General features: G+C 35.3%; 1 protein-coding gene across 5 annotated transcripts in view; it reads left to right on the forward strand.

Moving 5' to 3' along the window:
• Positions 1-9,554: 9,554 nt before the first annotated feature.
• Positions 9,555-19,800, forward strand: part of LOC131071684 (uncharacterized) — a 413,522-nt gene continuing 403,276 nt past the window's right edge. For all 5 annotated transcript variants that reach the window (XR_009112578.2, XM_058007624.2, XM_058007625.2 and 2 more), the window contains exon 1: positions 9,555-9,962. Coding sequence is in view for 4 of the 5 variants with exons in the window: in XM_058007624.2 (XP_057863607.2) it covers positions 9,566-9,962 (397 nt within the window). In the remaining variant the exon portion in view is untranslated. The remainder of the gene's footprint in view (positions 9,963-19,800) is intronic.

Below are 19,800 nucleotides of genomic sequence, written 5' to 3' on the forward strand. Positions count from 1 at the left end.
TATTGGACACTTCCGACATGTTTCGATCAATAGAGTATGTTTGATTTTATGTGTTACATGTTCCTGGAGCATGTTTTTGTCAGTTGGTATTGACTTGGTAATCGGATGCTATCGTACACTCTTGTAAACCCTTACTGGCATTGGTTTAAGGTTTAACTGATGGAGCTTTCACTGAGGAATCTTGACAGGATGCATAAGTGGTGTTGGTGTGGCTTCTAGATGGATTTCAGGATGTTGAAGATGTTCTTTGATTATGCTTCAACTACTTTAAGAAATTGTTTTGGCGTGGTGGATCCAGGATAGGTCTGGTGCCTATCTAGGTTATGGATTAGTATCATGATAACGTGTTCTCTACACGTTACCGGGATGTTTCAGGATGTTCTATGGATTGGTTATTGTTGTTTTTGTCTTAAGCCGACATGGGATATCATTGTAATATGGATTTATATAATGATCTTATTGTAATATCTTTTAGGTGGCTGACCTAATTGGTTTAGGCCTCAGGGTTGGTATAAAATAATGTAAGATCTCATTGTAGATCATGGTATGGGAATGTGGAATAAGTGTCGTGGTCTTGAAATGCAATATCATATGTGAAAGATATTTGGTTGATCATAGGTGATCAAATTGGGATTAAGGAAGAGGTCAAAGGCCTCTGGCATTGAGCTTAACCAAGACTGTAATTAGGCATGGTAGATGCTATCTCCGGCAGTTCACTCTATTGGATTGTTGTCCATTTATCTTGAGGTGGTTATAACCTCTCTATAGTTAATGAGACCATACGCTCGAGGCAGTGTGCCTTCCTGCATGTGTAAGCCCCTCATTGTATCACATACTTTCTGCAGAAGTATCATCTGACTGTGGTTATGCTTCCCACCGTGGTTTTTCCCTTTCTGGGTTTTCCATGTACAAATCATGGTGTTATGTGGTATGGTTGCATTGTGTTTATTATTTGTTTCATTGTTAAGTTTTATTGCTTACCGATATTTGTTTTTGTTTTACCGGTACTTAATTTGGTTTAAGGTTATTAAGTGGATTAAATGATATAATTTGTTAACAACTGATTCACCCCCCCTCTCAGTTGTTCACCAATTATCCTAACAATTGGTATCAGAGCTTTGGTCCTCTTTTGCAGAAGCTTAACCACTTGAGGTAGATCCTATGGCAGCTAACACTTCAAATCCACCAACAACTATTTTCAGAAGAGAAATCCCTAAGCTTGATGGAACAAATTATGGGATATGGAAAATTTGAATGAAGACTCATCTTAGATGTCTTGGCAAGGACATTTGGGAGATCACTGAGAAAGGATACACACCTTATGATCCGACATCTGGCAATCCTTCTCCTGCAGACTTGGATAAGAATATTGAAAATGATTGTAGAGCTAGAGAAGCCCTCTTGTGTGCACTTATTGATCAACAAATCATGGTATTGACTGATAAATAATCGACAAAGGTTATGTGGGATAAATTGCAAACTCGAATGAAGGTGATCCTACTATCAAAATTGCTAAACTTGATGGTTACCGGGTAAGATATGAAAACTTAAAGATGGAAGATAATGAAAGAATTGTCCTGTTTATGGAAAGAGTAAATGAGATTATTATAGGAATTCAATGTTGTGGAGGATTTATGAGTGAAGATGAAATAGTTTCCAAAGTCTTGAGAGACCTTCCACCAGCTTACAAGATGAAGGCAATTGCAATTAATGAGTTGAGAACAATGTCAAACTCTTTAGTTAACAAAGACATTCTGATTGGGAAATTATCTGCTTTTGAGCTTGAAGAATTTGGATCTTCTGGAGCTGTAAAGTCTGAACCTGCTTTTCATGCATCATCATCATTATCCACTGACGAAAGTGATTGGAAAGTCCTATATGCAAAAGAATTGGAAGACGTGAGGAAAGAAGATGAAGAATTTGAGCAACTTGAAGCCTTATTTGCTAGAAGAGTACCTAAAGGACCAACAAGAAAAAAGTATGAAGAAAAATTTAAATGTTTTGCATGTAATAAGATTGGTCATTTTGCAATCTAGATGTCTTGAAAGGAATGCAAGATTTAAGGAAAGAGTTAAGAAATCATTTAAGCCTAACCAAAACATATATAGATTCAAGAAAAGTAAACAATGCTACATAGCGGATGAGGAAGGAGTAAGTGATGACTCTGGAGATGAACTGGTAGAAGACTCTGCTAGTGGATCCGGCAATGGAAAGGCATGGGTGTTCTATGCTTTAAAGGAAGTTGAACCAAAACTCGCTATCATGAATGAAGAAAAGGCCCTAGCAGAAAAAGTTGAAGATAAGGATGAATGGGTAATTGATAGTGGATTCTCACATCATATGACTGGAGATAAATTGAAAATTTTGTCCCTGCAAGAATACAATGGCGGTCAAGTCAGATTTGGAGATGACAAAGCATGTATGATCAAAGGTAGATGTATTATTTCTCTGGATGGCAAGCATAATACTGATAATGTCTATTATGTAGAAGTTTTAAAGCATAATCTTTTGAGTGTTGGTCAATTGGTTGACAAGGGTTTCCAACTTCAGTTTAAAGATAGAAAATGCAAAATCATTAACAAGACTGGTTTGGAGATTGTGACCGGTACTCAGACTGGAGGTAACATCTTTCACTTGAACATTGGTAATAAGACATGTTTGATTGCTCATATTGATGAGAGTTGGTTATGCCATAAGAGGTTGTGTCATGTTAATTTTGATTGTATTATTAAGATCAGTTCAACTAAGGTAGTTAGAGATATACCTAAGATTATGAAGCCTCATAATCTAGTATGTAAGGAATGTCAATTGGGAAAGCAAGTTAGAACTTCTTTTAAGAGCATACATGATAAATCTAATGATGTACTTGATTTGATTCACACTAACTTATGTGGTCTAGCAAGGACTAGAAGATTTCAAGGTGATAGGTATTTCATGTTGATTATTGATGACTATTCTAGGATAATGTGGGTGACTTTTCTTAGGGAGAAGTTTGAAGCCTTTGAGAAATTCAATATCTTTAAAGCAAAGGTTGAAACATAAACTGGATTGAAAATCAAATGTCTAAGATCAGATCAAGGCGGTGAGTTCACTTCTCATGAATTTAACAGTTATTGTGGGACAAATGGAATTAGGAGACAATTATCTGCACCTCAGACTCCTCAGTAGAATGGAGTAGTGGAAAGAAAGAACATAACCATTTTGGATGCAGCAAGATCTATGATGATGGAAGCCAAATTGCCTCACATCTACTGGAGAGAAGTAGTGAGTACAATAGTCTACACATTCAATAGAGTTCACATCAAAGGTGGAATCGATAAGACCCCTTATGAATTATGGTTTGGACATACACCTATGTTAAATATTTTAGAATTTTTGGAAGTAAATGCTATATCAAAAGAGATGATTTAATTGGAAAGTTTGATCCTAGATGTGATGAAGGGATATTTCTTGGTTATTTAATTCAGAGCAAAGCATATATATTTTATAACAAAAGATTGCAGAAAATTGTGGAAGTGCTAATGTGAAAGTGGATGAACAATACTGAAATCATTCTATATCATATGATAGGGAACCGACAGTGGAAATGATCATAACTGAACCTGCAATGCCTCAACCGGTATAGGAAGCTGAAAGAGTTACACCGGCACAATTAGAAAATTCAACTATGACTGATAATCAGAGTGGTGAACCTGAAGTTCAAAAGACTCCAAGGTATGTAAGATTAAATCATTTTGAAGATCAAATTATTGGAGATAGGAACAAGGGAGTAATGACAAGAAGAAAACTGGCAAATGAAGAGGTATGTCTTATTTCTCAAGTTGAACCATCAACTGTTATTGAAGCTTGTAAGGATAAACATTGGTTAAAGGCTATGGAAGATGAATTAGATCAAATAGAGAAGAATGAAACTTGGTCTTTAGTTTCTCGGCCTAAAAATAAGAATGTTATTGGAACTAAATGGGTTTTTAGAAATAAACTGAATGAGGATGGTCAAGTTATAAGGAACAAGGCTAGATTGGTTTGTAAAGGATATTCTCAAATGGAAGGAATTGATTATGGTGAGACATTTGCACATGTATCTAGAATTGAAGTTGTTAGACTATTTCTTGCCTATCTAGCTTATAAGAACTATAAGGTTTATCAAATGGATGTTAAATGTGCATTTTTGAATGGTAAACTTGAGGAAGAAGTATATATTGCAACCTGATGGAATTTCATTGACAAATGATAAAGATATGGTTTGCAGATTGAAGAAAGCTTTATATGGATTGAAACAAGCTCCTAGAGCTTGGTATGGAAGGTTGGATAAATATCTTTTGAAGATTGGTTTTACTAAAGGCAGTGTTGATAGTAATTTATATTATAAGGTCACTAATGATGATATTCTGATTATTGAAGTATTTATTGATGATATCATTTTTGAAGGAGAAGATAAATTTTGCATGGAATTTGCTAACAATATTAAGAATGAATTTGAAATGTCCATGATCGGTGAGGTGAGATTTTTCTTAGGTTTGCAGATTACTCAAACTGACAAAGGCATTTTTATCTGTCAAACTAAGTATCTGAGGGAATTGTTGAAGAAGTTTGGTATGGATAATTCCAAACCGGTAAGTACTCCTATGGTGACAAGTGAGAAATTATCTATCAAGGATACTTCTACACCGGTAAATCCGACTAAATAAGTCTATGGTTGGTGGTCTATTATATTTGACTTAGACTAGACCATATATTATGAATGCAGTAAGTATTGTTTCTAGATATCAAAGTAATCCTAAAGAAAATCATGAATGTGTAGTAAAAAAGATATTCTGGTATTTGTAAGGAACAACATAATATGGCTTATGGTATTCTAAAAATGATGGTTTCACTTTGTGTGCATATACCGACTCAGATTGGGCAGGAGATACTGATGACGGGAAGAGCACTTGTGGTGGAGCTTTCTTTCTTGGAAAGAAACTGGTTTCATGGATCACCAAAAAATAGTCATGCATTTCTTTATCTACTGCAGAAGCTAAATATGTTGTAGAAACAACTAATTGCACTCAAGTCCTGTGGATGAAGCAAATGTTAAAGGATATCAAGGTAAATTGTAGTGAACCGATAGTTATCTACTGTGATAACTCTGCAATTATTGACATGTCTAAGAATCCGACATTTCACTCTAAGACTAAGCATATATCAATAAAGTATAACTTTTTGAAGGAGAAGGTAGAAGGAAAGGAAGTCAAATTGGTTTATGTGAACACTAAAGAACAGATTGTAGATATATTCACTAAACCACTATCTAAGGAATGATTTGAGTATTTGAGAGATAGGTTAGGGGTTTCTACCCTTCCAACAGAGACTTGATTGATGTAGTTTGTCATCAATTTGGCATGCATTATCAGAGATATTATTCATTCCGGCACTGATGAGTGGTGCTACTACTCAGGGGGAGTAGTCAGCTTTGAGATACAGAGGTTTATATTCTTGGTTTGATATTTTTATCAGATTTTTGGCATTGATGCCAAAGGGGGAGAGATAGTGATGTGAAAAATAAATTTAGAACTTTACAGAGATATCATTCATAGGGGGAGAGTTATTTTTATTCAAGAGATTGTTTGTTGTCTTCCACAGGGGGAGACTTGTTTGACATTTTTTGGTACTTAGATGTTTTTCACATCTAGTGTTGCCATGAATGCCAAAGGGGGAGATTGTTAGCATTATAGATGAATTGATTATGTGTTGCATTGATGTTTTGTCATTGATGTCAACATTAGCTATTATGGTTGGTTACTGGTAGACAGGTTTTGGTTACCGGTAGAAGATCTAGTGTTACCAACAGAAGAGACTATCTGTTGGACACTTTCGACATGTTTGGATCAATAGAGTACGTTTGATTTTATGTGTTACATGTTCCTGAAGCATGTTTTGGTCAGTTGGTATTGATTTGGTAATCGGATGCTATCATACACTCTTGTAAACCCTTATCAACATTGGGTTAAGGTTTAACTGGTAGAGCTTTCACTGAGGAATCTTGACAGGATGCATAAGTGGTGTTGGTGCAACTTCTAGATGGATTTTAGGATGCTGAAGATGTTCTTTGATCATGCTTCAACTGCTTGAAGACATTGCTTTGGCATGGTGGACCCAGGATAGGTTCAGTGCCTATCTAGGTTATGGGCCGATATCATAATAACGTGTTCTCTGCATGTTATCAGGATGTTTCAAGATGTTCTATGGATTGGTTATTGTTGTTTTGGTCTTAAGCCGACATGACATATCATTGTAATATGGATTTATGTAATGATCTTATTGTAATTTCTTTTAGGTGGCCGACCTAATTGGTTTAGGCCTTAGGGTTGGTATAAAATGACGTAAGATCTCATTGTAGATCATGGTATGGGAATTCGGAATAAGTGTCGTGGTCTTGAAATGTTATATCATATGCGAAGGAGATTTGGTCGATCATAGGTGATCGAATTGGGATTAAGGAAGAGGTTAAAGGCCTCCGGTATTGAGCTTAACCAGGACTGTAATCAGGCATGGTAGATGCTACCTTTGACAGTTCACTCTATTGGATGTTTGTCCATTTATCTTGAGGTGGTTATAACCTCTCTTTAGTCAGTGAGACTCTTTTGTAATGAGCAGTACGCTCTAGGCAGTGTGCCTTCTTGCATGTGCAGGCCCCTCATTGTATCACATACTTTTTGTAGAAGTATCATTTGACTGTGGGTAGGCTTCCCACCATGGTTTTTCCCTTTCAGGGTTTTCCACGTACAAATCATGGTGTTATGTGGTATGGTTGCATTGTGTTGATTATCTGTTTCATTGTTAAGTTTTATTGCTTATCGGTATATGTTTCTGTTTTACCGATACTTAATCTGGTTTAAGGTTATTAAGTGGATTAAATGATATAATCTATTAACAACTGATTCACCCCCCCCTCTTAGTTGCTCATCGGTTATCCTAACAAAATGCAAACCCAGATCATTTAAATTAGAAACCAAAACCATTTTTCTAGCTAAACCTAGAATATGCAAAACATCTGAAAGCGTTTTTATCCTCCCATCGTTGAAACCAAACTAAGCCTTACCCCTTCCAACAATAAGATACAAAGAGTTATCATTCAAGTAAAATTTTCCTGCATTATATTTCTCCTATGTGGACAATCACTCCTTACAAGGAGTCATATGATACAAGAATCCTAAATTAGTTAACCAATGTTCATCTAGTCTCAATATGAAGAGAAGAAACCAAAGCTTTATCACTTGAGTTTGAGGATTTCTTTGTAGAAGAATCAAATTATTTCTTTGGATTCTTGCATTCCTTCTTAATATGTCCCCTCTTTCCACAATTTCAACACTTCACTCTTTCTTTATACTAGGACTTTGAGATATGCCCTTGGACTTGTCCTTAGGCCAATTCTTATCTCCTTTAGAACCTCTTTCCTTAGGTTTCTCCCTGATATTGAGGGGCTCAACAAACTATCCATAGTCTTTTTCCTTATTACTTGTGCCAACAAGATTGCAACAAGGGCATCCATCTTTGGATATTAAAGATTAGCAATGATAGTAAGAATGATTTTTTCATGACGTAGGTAAATAATAAAGAAGTATGATACACTTATCCTCTTCTTCAACCATTATGTCTATAGAGGCTACTTGACTCAAAATCAAATTAAAAGAAGTTAAAGGATCAACTATTGTATCGCCTTCCTTCATCTTAAGAGAAAACAATTTTTGTTTCGAGTAGAGTTTGTTTACCCATTTTTTGGCTTGGTAGATCTCACTTGTTTGATTCTAAAAAGTGTATGCAGTCTTTTCCTTTGACACATTTAGGAGAATTGAATCTACAAGACACAATTTGATTGTACCCTGTACCTTTTTTTCCACCTTTTTCCAATCTTCATCAATCAACTTCTTAGGTTTCTTTCATTTTTTACAACTATCCATTGTTGTTGTTCCTCAAGGAGATACTCCATTTTCAACTTCCATAACTCATAACCCATTTCGTTGAGCTTTTGTATGTCCAAACAAGAAGAAGTTGTAGCCATGGTATCATCACAAATCTACAAAAATTAAAATAAAGGTGAACAACAATAATGGAAGCTTATATATACTATATATTATACGTGATAACCAAATGAAGTTTAAATCAACAATAATAATGAAAATATAACACCATAAAAAACTGATCACATAACACCATGTTTATGTGGAGAAATACATTCGAGAAAATAATCCACGAGGAGGAGATGATTGCCTTGTATTATCAATAACAAGTCATTACAATACAACACTCTAAACTCTTTTTCAATCTTCAATTTGGTAGCGTAACCCTTGCGAAACAAAACTTGAACAAACTTGATGAAACTTCACTTCCAAGCACCCAATTTATAAGAAAATCATACAACCACAAAGAATGGTGTCCAATATTGAAAACCTAATGCCTTCCACCTTGTAATCATCATTTTCCAGCTCACAATGACCTCTTATTGATGCTCTTACAATTGTCATAAGACATCTTTCATATATGGGTGTCTAGGGACCAAAATAGCAAATATTCCATCTTATATGCTATCATAGTTGTCATAGAATCTTATGGCAAGTGTCATAGTTGTCATATATGCTCTCACAACTTATGACGAATGTCATAACACCTAGAATAGTAGATTTCCAAGGTAGATGCCTAGGTTATTCACCTTTACCATTTTATTATTATTGTGATGCCTATCTAATGTAAGTAACTCATCATCTCCTTTGGTAAATAAACACTTATCGAGTCTAATAAAAACTTATTAAAAGTATTAGCGAAATATTAATTACCACTATGGATGAAACCCTCCACCCTTTATGGGTGAATTACAAACAATATTAAAAATAATGAATTAAATGGATTTACAAGGTTGATGGTATCCTAGATCCCAACATATAGAAGACTATTTACTGTACACATTTCATGACAAGAAAAATAGAAAGAGATCTGTATCAAATTTCATAACAAAGATTCTATTTTGAAATTTAAAACTTAAATATATTATATTTATGTCGAGAGGCATCTACAATGACATCAAAATGTCCGTAAACAAAAATCCATTTTTGAAACAATTTGACATGCAAATGATGGGTAAATGCATGAAATATGCCATGTTTTAGCTTTTGTGGAGGTGTTATTTTATTACTCCAAATAAAATAGAACCCTCGCCACTTGTCTCCAGCTAGATTCACAACTTTTTGCATGCAAGACTTTAAGGGATTTGTATTCTTGATGTTTGGTGTTTTACAGAGGATTCTCTTCTATTATAAGATAACTCACCATCCACAAATAAAAAACTAAACAATTTTAACCTTTTATTTATTTTGTTTATTTATCAAATTATTTCCATATTTATTATTTAAATTTGGTACATTAATTATTATAATATTTATTAAACCTAGAGATTTAGTTTTGTAGGGACCTTAGAGTTTACCTATTTTTCATTGATGTCAAATTAATAAAATTGAAAGAGAGATAAATTCAAATAAACAACAGATTGACCGTATAATGTATATATATATCATCGCTGATTCGACCTGATATGGTTTGTCTCCAAAAATTTCACTTTACCGAGATTTTCATGGCTACTCGATTTCACATTTCAGAGATTCGTCATCGAAAACTATTTCTTCTGTGCTTGTGTTTGTGCGTTTTGGATGGAAATTGTGACCATAAATCTCAACCTCAATCTCAATGTGTGATGGCCTACAACGACCTCACAACAATTCCTGCCATACACGTCCCTCCAAAATGTTCCAACACTCTCCAACAAAGCCACCAACAACATAAGAGAAATTGTAGAAAGATTTCGAAGGATGAGTGGAAGGAAAAGAAATTAATGGGAAATTGCCAAGTTGCACAGCTTCAGGGCAGAAGAACCCACCAGGAAGACAGAATTTTCTGTGCCCAGAATATTCACATCCCATGGTCATGTTCAGGTCAGCTCCAATTTCCACTCAACTGCTCCTTCCTATCTATTTTTTCTAAAGGATATTCTCTGTCAGATTACCTCCCACTGTGTTTGGCTATAATTTTCCCTTTACCCTTACGCTTTGTTGTTTTTCATTGACATACTAGGATTCCAACCTATTAGCTCCCATCAACATGGGAGTTGCTATTGAATTGCCATAGTCTTGTTGGTCTAGATTGTAAATTGATCTTCAACAGTTTGGGTTGTGTGGAGTAAGATTGCATCACATACATCATTTTAAACTTGGACAGATCAACTATGCACTGCGTTTCTTACAGTGCAACCTCGTCATACTAAAGCTGGGTTTTGAAACTGGGTCATGTTCTTGCAACTGTACAAGAATGTACCATTATTCTTACAGTACAACCTTGTCATGCGTCAGTTGGGTTTTGAAACTGGGCCATATTCTTACAATTGTTCCTCTTATCTTCAAGACTATTTTTGTGGGAGCCCCTATATTATAAATGACAAGCTTAATAAATGAAAACTAATTTTATTTTATGAATGCTTAAACACCAAACTAGATGGTACCTTATTTGTCATTGTATTTCAACAATATACCAGCTCAAAAAGCATATATCCCAGGTCAAACATGCTTCAATAGGTGCCAAAACCGTGGTATTAAAATTTAAGATGCATCCAAGCCTTATCCTGTTGGGTTGTACAAGTATCATGCTCTAGATGGGTTTAATTCCACCTCCTGAAAATTAGAAAATTAATTAAACAAATAAGATAGAAACTCTCAGTCATCCAATCAATTTTGACTTCAAAGAATTTAACTTCAAAGATTTCCAAATATAATTTTGCATAGAAACATATGTACTGAATATATAAATTGTAATTAAATGACATCGTTAACCTCTGCCCGCAGTTGACATTTGTTCACAAGGTTTGTCAATAATGCTTTGAAAATTTGATTTGCTGACGGTAAAGTAGTTATCTACTGGTGCTTTGACCTGCCTGATTGGAATGAGAAAAACTTAAAAATCGCTTTGAGTCCTCTATACACTCTCATGTTTCGATACCACTTTAATGAGCTAGCCTGATATTTGTATTGAATTTTTGCAATGGATGGAGGATTTACCACTAAGCTAGTGCTGATTATTTCTGTTATAATTTCATTGTTCCTTCTTGTGTGTTTAACTCATCAATTGATTACCCAAAACATTCAAATTGTAAACACAAAGAAAGCTTGTAGATCTCTAATATGGAGAAAGCAACATTCAGTGTCATCATAAGAATCTTTTATTACAGCCTATTGTCGTGTGTGTGAAGTAGGGTACCTGCAGCTGCAACACAAACACTCAATAGATCATTACAAGCATGGTTAGCAATTTGAAATCAAACAAAAAATAAACCCTGACAAAGCGACCTATCGCCTCCTAAGAGTTGCGAGAGTGGATTTGCTCTCAGATCTGGATAAGCAATTCCAGTGACTTGACTACACCTAGACGAAGGATTTAAAATGATATGATATTCAAGCTAGATGAGATTGATTATGCTAGATTGATCCAAGAGGCTAATTAAGCTAATGATATGCATGATTAAGCTATGATGATGATGCAATTAAGCTAGAATAGAGATTGATTAAGCTACATGATTCAACAATTATTCTAGAAAATGATCAAATTAAGCTAGATCTAAGATGCAATTGCCTATAATAACAATGCTTAAATGATATGCTAGAATGGATATGCCTATAGTAACAATGCTTAAATTGATATGAGATGGGATCCTTTGTGCTCCAAAATGGGGGATATTTATAGGATTTCCAAGGCCAAGGGTGAGGTGACATGAATCAACGGTCAAGATTGAGTCTGAAGATATCAAGGGTGAAATTGGAGGAGGTTGGAGAAGAGGTTGGAGGTGTTGGTAATATGGATGACTTAGTCATGTTTTGCATTGGTTTTGTCATTGATGTCAACACTTATCTTCTTGGAGGTTTACATTATGTTCACCGGTATGGTTAGTGGCTTTTGCACAGTCACCGATATGCGTTCACTAGCAGGTTATATTGTTCACCGGCAGCGATGATGACTTGTTATCATCTGGAGATCATTTGGTTATGTCGAAGACTTAGATTGGAAGTTTTGATTTGGTGTTTTTGCTTATTGGTCTAATCAGGTTGACAGATTTGCTTTTACCGGTAGATAGGTCTAGGTTATGGACTAATACTCCAGATCAGCACGACACGTTATGGAGATTGTTTATTGATTGGATATTGTGGTAAATGTATTGAGCCGACATGTTGTATCGCATCAAGACTTATTTGTAATTAATTTAATTGTAATATCTTTAGTGAACCGACCTATACATTTGGTCTTAGGTTTTGTATAAATGATTGTAAGATCTTATTGAAGATTGGGATATGGTTATGGTATGAGTGTATTCGAATATTGAAGAGCGAAAATCAGCAGATCCTTGTGCGAATCATGTAGACATTATTTGAAGGTTAAAGGAAGGTTATGAAAGTGTTTTGACACTCATGTTCAGAGCTTAACCGGTACTACTATATCTGTTAATTTGTTTTACCGACACTTAAGTTTGGTTTACCGGCATTTAAGTTTAAGTTAGAATAATTTGCATTTGGATTACAATTTATTGACAACTGGTTCACAACTGATTCAAACCCCCCCCCCATCTCAGTTGTCCTTCCTGGGACCTAACAATTGGTATTAGAGCAAAGTCCTCTTTTTGCAGAGGCCTAACAGCTTGAGAAGATCCTATGGCAACAAATATTTTCAGGAAGGATAGTCCGAAGCTTGATGGAACTAACTATGGCATATGGAAGATCAGAATGGAAACACATCTGAACTGCATTGGAAGAGATATATGGGATGTTACTAAGAATGGCTATGTTGCTCATGTTCCAAATCAACCTCATCCACCAACATTGGCTAAGGACATGGACAATGATTGCAAAGCAAGAGAAGCACTTTTGAGCGCATTATCAGATCAGCAAATCATGGGATTATTAGACCGATCTACTGCTAAAGCTATTTGGGATAAACTGAAAACACTAAATGAAGGAGATACCATTGTCAAGATTGCAAAATTAGAATTTTACCGGGTCAGGTATGAAAATTTAAAAATGGAAGAAGATGAAAGAATTTCTGCATTTATGAAAAGAGTTAATGAAATTGTTTTAGGAATACAATGCTGTGGAGGATCCTTAAGTGAAGATGAAATTGTGTCTAAAGTTTTAAGAGCATTGCCATCGGCTTACAAAATGAAAGTGATTGCTATTAATGAAATGAGAACAATACCTAATACTTCAGTTTCTAGAGATACTTTGGTTGGAAAACTTTCAGCATTTGAGCTTGAGGAATTTGGTCCTGTTGCTACTGTGAAAATTGATTTAGCTTTTAAAGCATCATCATCAGCATCAACATCATCATCATTTGACAAAACTAATTGGAAGATACTTTATGCAAAAGAACTTGAAGATATGAGGAGAGAAAATGAAGAACTTGAAGAACTTGGAGCACTATTTGCAAGGAAAATGCCTAAAGGTCCAATAGGAAGTAAGTATGAAGGTAAAGCACCTTTCAAATGTTTTAATTGCAATAAAGTTGGTTATATGGCATCTAGATGTCCTGATAGACATGCAAGACTAAGGGAGGAAGCAAAAAGATCATATAAGCCTAACCATGAATATCAGAGATACAGATTTAAGAAAAATAGATATGTCATGTTACTATGCAGATGAAGGTGTTACAGATGATTCAGATGAAGATCTAGCAGATAACAGATGGGCTTTTGTTGCAATAAAAGAAGATCAACCGACACCTATTGTCAAACCGGTAGAGCAGGCACTGGTAGCAAAAATTGAAGAAAAGGATGAATGGATTATAGATTCTGGATGCTCGCATCATATGACTGGTGATAAAAGCAAATTTTTATCTTTTCAGAAAATTCATGGAGGTCTAGTAAGGTTTGGAGATGATAAAGCTTGTTTAATCAAAGGAAAAGACACTATATCTTTGGATGGTAAGCACAATACTGACAATGTTTATTATGTAGAAGGTTTAAAGCATAATCTTTTGAGTGTTGGTCAGTTAGTGAAAAAAGGATTTCAATTACAATTCAAGAATGGGAAATGCAAAATCATAAACAGAACTGGATTGGAGATTGCAATCGGTAATCAGACTAAAGGTAATATCTTTCACTTGAATACCAGTGATAAGACATGTTTGATTGCACACATTGATGAAAGTTGGTTATGGCATAAAAGACTCTGTCATGTGAATTTTGATTGCATTGTAAAGATCAGTTCAACTAAGGCAGTAAGGGATTTACCTAAGATTGTGAAACCTCATAATCCGGTATGTAAGGAATGTCAAATGGGAAAGCAAGTCAGAACAACATTTAAGAGCATTACTGAGAAGTCCAATAGTATTCTTGATTTAATTCATATTGATTTGTGTGGTCCAGCAAGAACAAAAAGTCTACAAGGAGATAGATACTTTATCCTAATAATTGATGATTATTCTAGAATGTGTTGGGTTACTTTTCTCAAGGAGAAATCAAAAGCTTTTGGAAGATTTAGGATATTCAAGGCAATGGTAGAGAATGAAACTGACAAGAAAATCAAATGTTTAAGATCAGATCAAGGAGGAGAATTTACATCTAGAGAATTTAATGCATTCTGTGAAGTGAATGGAATTAAAGGACAACTATCAGCACTCTGGACACCCCGACAGAATGGAGTTGTGGAAAGGAAGAACAAAACTATTCTAGATGCAGCAAGAACAATGTTAATGGAAGCAAATCTACCTCATGTATACTGGAGAGAAGCAGTGAATACAACGGTTGATACTTTCAACAGAGTTCACATCAAAAGTGAAATCGGTAAGACCCCTTATGAACTATGGTATGGTCATATTTTTAGTCTTAAGTATTTCAGAATATTTGGAAGCAAATGTTATATTAGAAGAGATGAGTATATTGACAAGTTTGATCCTAGAAGTGATGAAGGAATATTTCTTGGTTATTCATCTAAAAGCAGGGCATATAGATGTTATAATAAAAGATTACAGAAAATCATTGAGAGTACAAATGATTATAGATGAATCGGCGCAGATTGCACCGGTACAGAATGAAGACCTAGTCACACCGGCATCATCAGAAAACTCAACAGTGATTGAAGAACAACAGTCTATGAACTATGGTATGGTCATATTTCTACTCTTAAGTATTTCAGAATATTTGGAAGCAAATGTTATATTAGAAGAGATGAGTATATTGGCAAGTTTGATCCTAGAAGTGATGAAGGAATATTTCTTGGTTAATCATCTAAAAGCAAGGCATATAGATGTTATAATAAAAGATTACAGAAAATCATTGAGAGTACAAATGATTATAGATGAATCGGCACAGATTGCACCGGTACAGAATGAAGACCTAGTCACACCGGCATCATCAGAAAACTCAACGTTTGCTTGTTTCCATTGCAAAAAATCGAGGCATTGGGCAAAATCATGTCCGCTTAAGAAGAGTAAGGAAAACAAGACCGACAACAATGTGAAGTATAAAAAGAAATGGCAAACGATTGAGAAAAAAGGAGACCCATCAGTTGAGTGTGATCCAAATAAGGAAGTAATGGAACTAGAAAATGAGGTTAAGAAGGGTGAGAACAGTAATAATGAAAATCAGGATTGTGTTTGCTCTAATAACCAAACAGAGAGTACTAAAGAAGGGGAGCAAGGAAGAGAGTTAAACAACAAAAATGATCCAGAGGAGCAGGAGGTTGGTTCTGTCAGTCAGGAGAAGGAAGAGGTAAGTCCCAAAGAAGTTGTGCCTGTTTCTTCTTTCTCAAAATCAATTGAGGAAAACTTCAATGAAGCTCAAGAGTTTAACCCTTCTGATATCGAGCCCTTATTGCTTCTAACCAATGGAAGCCCAAAGCCTCTCCAATGTAAATCCCCATCACATAGTGTGGTAATGGATATCCTGGAAAGAAATCTTAGGATTCTTGGTACGAAAGAGGGTAAATCGAATAAGGAGGAACTTAATGGAGGTATCTCAACTAGAAGCAAGAATAAGAAAAAGGCAGATGTTGGAAGTCAAAACAAAAAGCAGGGGAGACCATCTCTAAAACATCAGAGGGAACAGGAAAGTTGAAAGAACCGTGCTGATGGAACACAGTGCTCTATCGAGTCAGCCCTATCTCCGGTTAAAGTATGAAGATAATCTCCTAGAATATCAGAGGGCTGAATGCCCCTCATAAGCAGGATGTGTTACAAAACATCATAAGAGATCATAAACCGGATGTGGTCCTTGTTCAGGAAACCAAGATGTGTAAGGATAAAGTGGAAAAGATTAGAATTTTTTAAAATAATGGAGTTATAGGATCTAGCTCGGAGGGAGCTTCTGGAGGAATTGCGATTTTTTGGAACAAAAAAACCATTAAAGGTAAGGAAATCATCTCTGCTTTTAATAGGAACTCTGTGCAGCTTGAGCATATCAAGGATAACTTTGTTTGGCTGTTAACTAATGTCTATGCGCCTAATACCAAAACTGGGAGAGCTCAATATTGGAGAAGCCTTGTTGAAGACAGACTTAAGTTTGCTGATCAAAGTTGGATAATAATGGGAGATTTCAATACTCTGCTAAAAGAGGAAAAGAAGATGGGAGGTCTCCCCTTGCAGCTTGATGGTAAACAAGACCTTATGGAGTTCATTAATGATCAAGCTCTTATGGATTTGGATCTTCAAGGGATTAACTATACCTGGACTAATAGAAGAATTGGAGCTGACCCGATTCAAGTTAAGTTAGATAGAACCTTAATTTCTCCTGAATGGTTAGCCAAGTATAGTTGTTCTCTTGCATCTGTTATCAAAATTGGTTCAGATCATTATCCAATCTCTTTTACTGCCAGCTCTTTTTCGGCTAAGAGAAACTTCCCTCTTAGATTTGAAAAAGTGTGGTTATCCCATCCTTCCTTGGAAGCTTGTTGGTTGAAAATTTTGTACACTTGGGGAAATATACAAAATTGTGGTTTCAACCACAGCACACGAGTAAAAACTCTCCTAATTAAGGGAAGGCTCCCCCTATCTAACTACAACTTGGAAAATAAAATGGGATGGGACAGCAATCTTTCTTCTTTCTTCAAGAAAGACAATATCCTTTTCTCTTCACAGAAAAGGATAGCGATTGAAAACGAACAGCAGTAACTACTTTCAAGTGAAATGAGAGAAAGGAAATGAAGTTTCCTGAAAGCGCAAAGACTTCCGTCACTTCCTTCGGGACGGGACAGCAATATCAAGCTCAAAGACTTGACTATTGGAAGTCCTATCTACCCTTTGCTATACTAAATTTTACAACGAATAAAAGATAACAGCTCAAAGACTGAAATAATCTATTCTTTTAACACAAAGACAAGAACTAATGCAAGCTCAAAGACTTGCTGCTATTTCTTATCAAACAGTAATTTTTCCTCAAGAATAGACGCAAGCTCAAAGACTTGCTGCTCCTTCAAGAGGGTTTCCTATTTTAATTAATCTTCTCTACTTGCAGCTCAAAGACTTCAAATCAGATTGGACTAAGCTCCTTTAGAAACACTTTGCATAGAAGAAATAAAAAGATTCAAACTCAAACATGTAGCTCAAAGACTCAAAACTTGAGTAATCCTTCTTTCTTATTCTTCAAAACCTTCAATTCACATACATAAGCTCAAAGACTTCTTGCTGTAAATTTGGCAGAGTTTTTGCTTGCTTTCCAAAAGATAAAAATTACAATAGACTCCTCCAGTATTTATAGAAGAGGAGCCTTGAGAAAAAGGTGGGAGGATACTAACTAACTTGAGAGATTCTCTCAACCACCAAGACTCATTCAATAACTAACTGAGACTTCATTAACTAACTAAGAGTTACTCTAACTAACTAAGACTTATTCCAACTACAGTCCTAATCGGACACAACTTGTAGTTGCCTTACATGTAATTACAAAAGTGCAAGTAATGTGTAACTTGCATTTTACAAAAAATACTTTTACATGTAACTTGTCAAAACGAAATTACAAATGCATAACTAAAATTATTCCATGTGTCTAAAGACACGACTCTAACTGCATCATCCTTTGTCTGTGATGATCTTCATGTAGTTTCAGGATGCTAGAACTTGAAGTATTATAGATTGGTAAAGACATCTTGAACCGGAACGGGAACTTGCATCCTTGTCTTCTTGCTTGGGGTAGTACTAGCTTTTCAAGAGGGAACGGGCTGCCTTCCTCTTTTCATGTCATGACCATCTTTGTCTTGAAAGCATTCTATGCTCTCAACCATGAATTGTTGTTGTATCTCTTCTTTGTATCATCCTTCATTCTTGAAATCTTCTTGCAAAATAAGGCCCATGCCTTAATCCATTGATTTGGTAGATCGTGTGTGCAAACCGGACTGACAAGGGAAGGGATAAATTGATGCAAAAATGAGCTCACAAGTGAATTTCGGGTTTTGGAAGTTGCATTACATGTGTGGGATAAACAAGAGAATTAACTTGCAAGTGTGGGAACAAACATGCAACTTCATATGCGTAATGGGTAACTACAAGTTTGCACTTGTAATCGGACTTTTAAAACTCAATTTCAAGTGTTTTATGAGTGCATTTTGGACCAATTTCGGGTTCTGGATGGCTGACCGCAGGTAGACTTTAAATGGGGAAAATGGATGAAAGTGTGAAATGAGTGGATGAAATGGTATGTACGGATGAGGGAAACGAATATGAATTTTTTTTGAGAAGATCATCTTCAAGAAAATGGGAAGAACTTGATTTTTTAATCATTGAAGCTTGATTTTTGGACTAAAGAAGGTTAAGTCTTTGTCCAAAAAGGGAAGAACACATCAAAACATTCCTCTTGCAAATGATTGGGAAGAACACATCAAGAGGTAGAACTCTTTACACTTGCAAATCTCTTTGCAAATTTGGGAAGAACACATCTTTCTTATTTTGAAACTTGATTTTTGGACCAAAGAAGATTAAGTCTTTGTCCAAAAAGGGAAGAACACTAATTTTCCTCTTACTTGCAATCGGGTTTTTTAAAACCCGAATGCAAGTAAAGAAGGAGAAATTCCAAAGGGGAAGAACAACTTTACTTTACAAATTTATTTGTAAAATGAGGAATTTCCTCTCATAAAAACCGATTTTAGGGAAGAACCAACCATTTACAAATTTACAACTAGAAAGGAGAAACAACAAAACAAGAAAACAAGAAAAATGAAACAAGAAGAAAATAAATCTTACCTTGCTCCAATCTGAAAATGCCTCTCCAAAAGATGATCAATCTTTGAAATAAAGAAGAATATCTCTTAAAAAGAAATAAACCGTATTCTAAAACCCTAGCCACGTTTTTGAAAAAAAAATGCCCAAAACTGAAAAACGTGGCAGCAAATGCATGAGAAATGGCATGGAAAATGACCAAAACTCTTTCTAACCTCAATACCTTAGCATACCAAGTCAAAACGATTCACAACATTGCTGATTCGTGGCATTTTTAATGAAGAAAAACGTGGTTTTTTAGCAAAAACGTGTTTGCTGTTATAAACCTAAAAACCAGCAAACTTAACCTCCATGTGGCATGAAAGGTGTCTAAAAATGCATGGAAATAGGAAGGAATCCAAAACGCCTTCTATCTCCCAAAAAATCTCCACAAAAATTTGCTAAAAATCTTCAAAAAACATGTTTTTCCTTGCAATTCGGGTTTTTTGGAACAAACTGCAAGTTTAAAATGTATGAAACAATGAAAATCGGGTTTTAAAAATGTAATTACGAGTTTAAAATCCTCAAAAAAGCACTTTATGAGCAAAATCG

The sequence above is a fragment of the Cryptomeria japonica genome, chromosome 10 (assembly GCF_030272615.1).
Source record: "Cryptomeria japonica chromosome 10, Sugi_1.0, whole genome shotgun sequence".
NCBI classification, from domain to species: domain Eukaryota; kingdom Viridiplantae; phylum Streptophyta; class Pinopsida; order Cupressales; family Cupressaceae; genus Cryptomeria; species Cryptomeria japonica.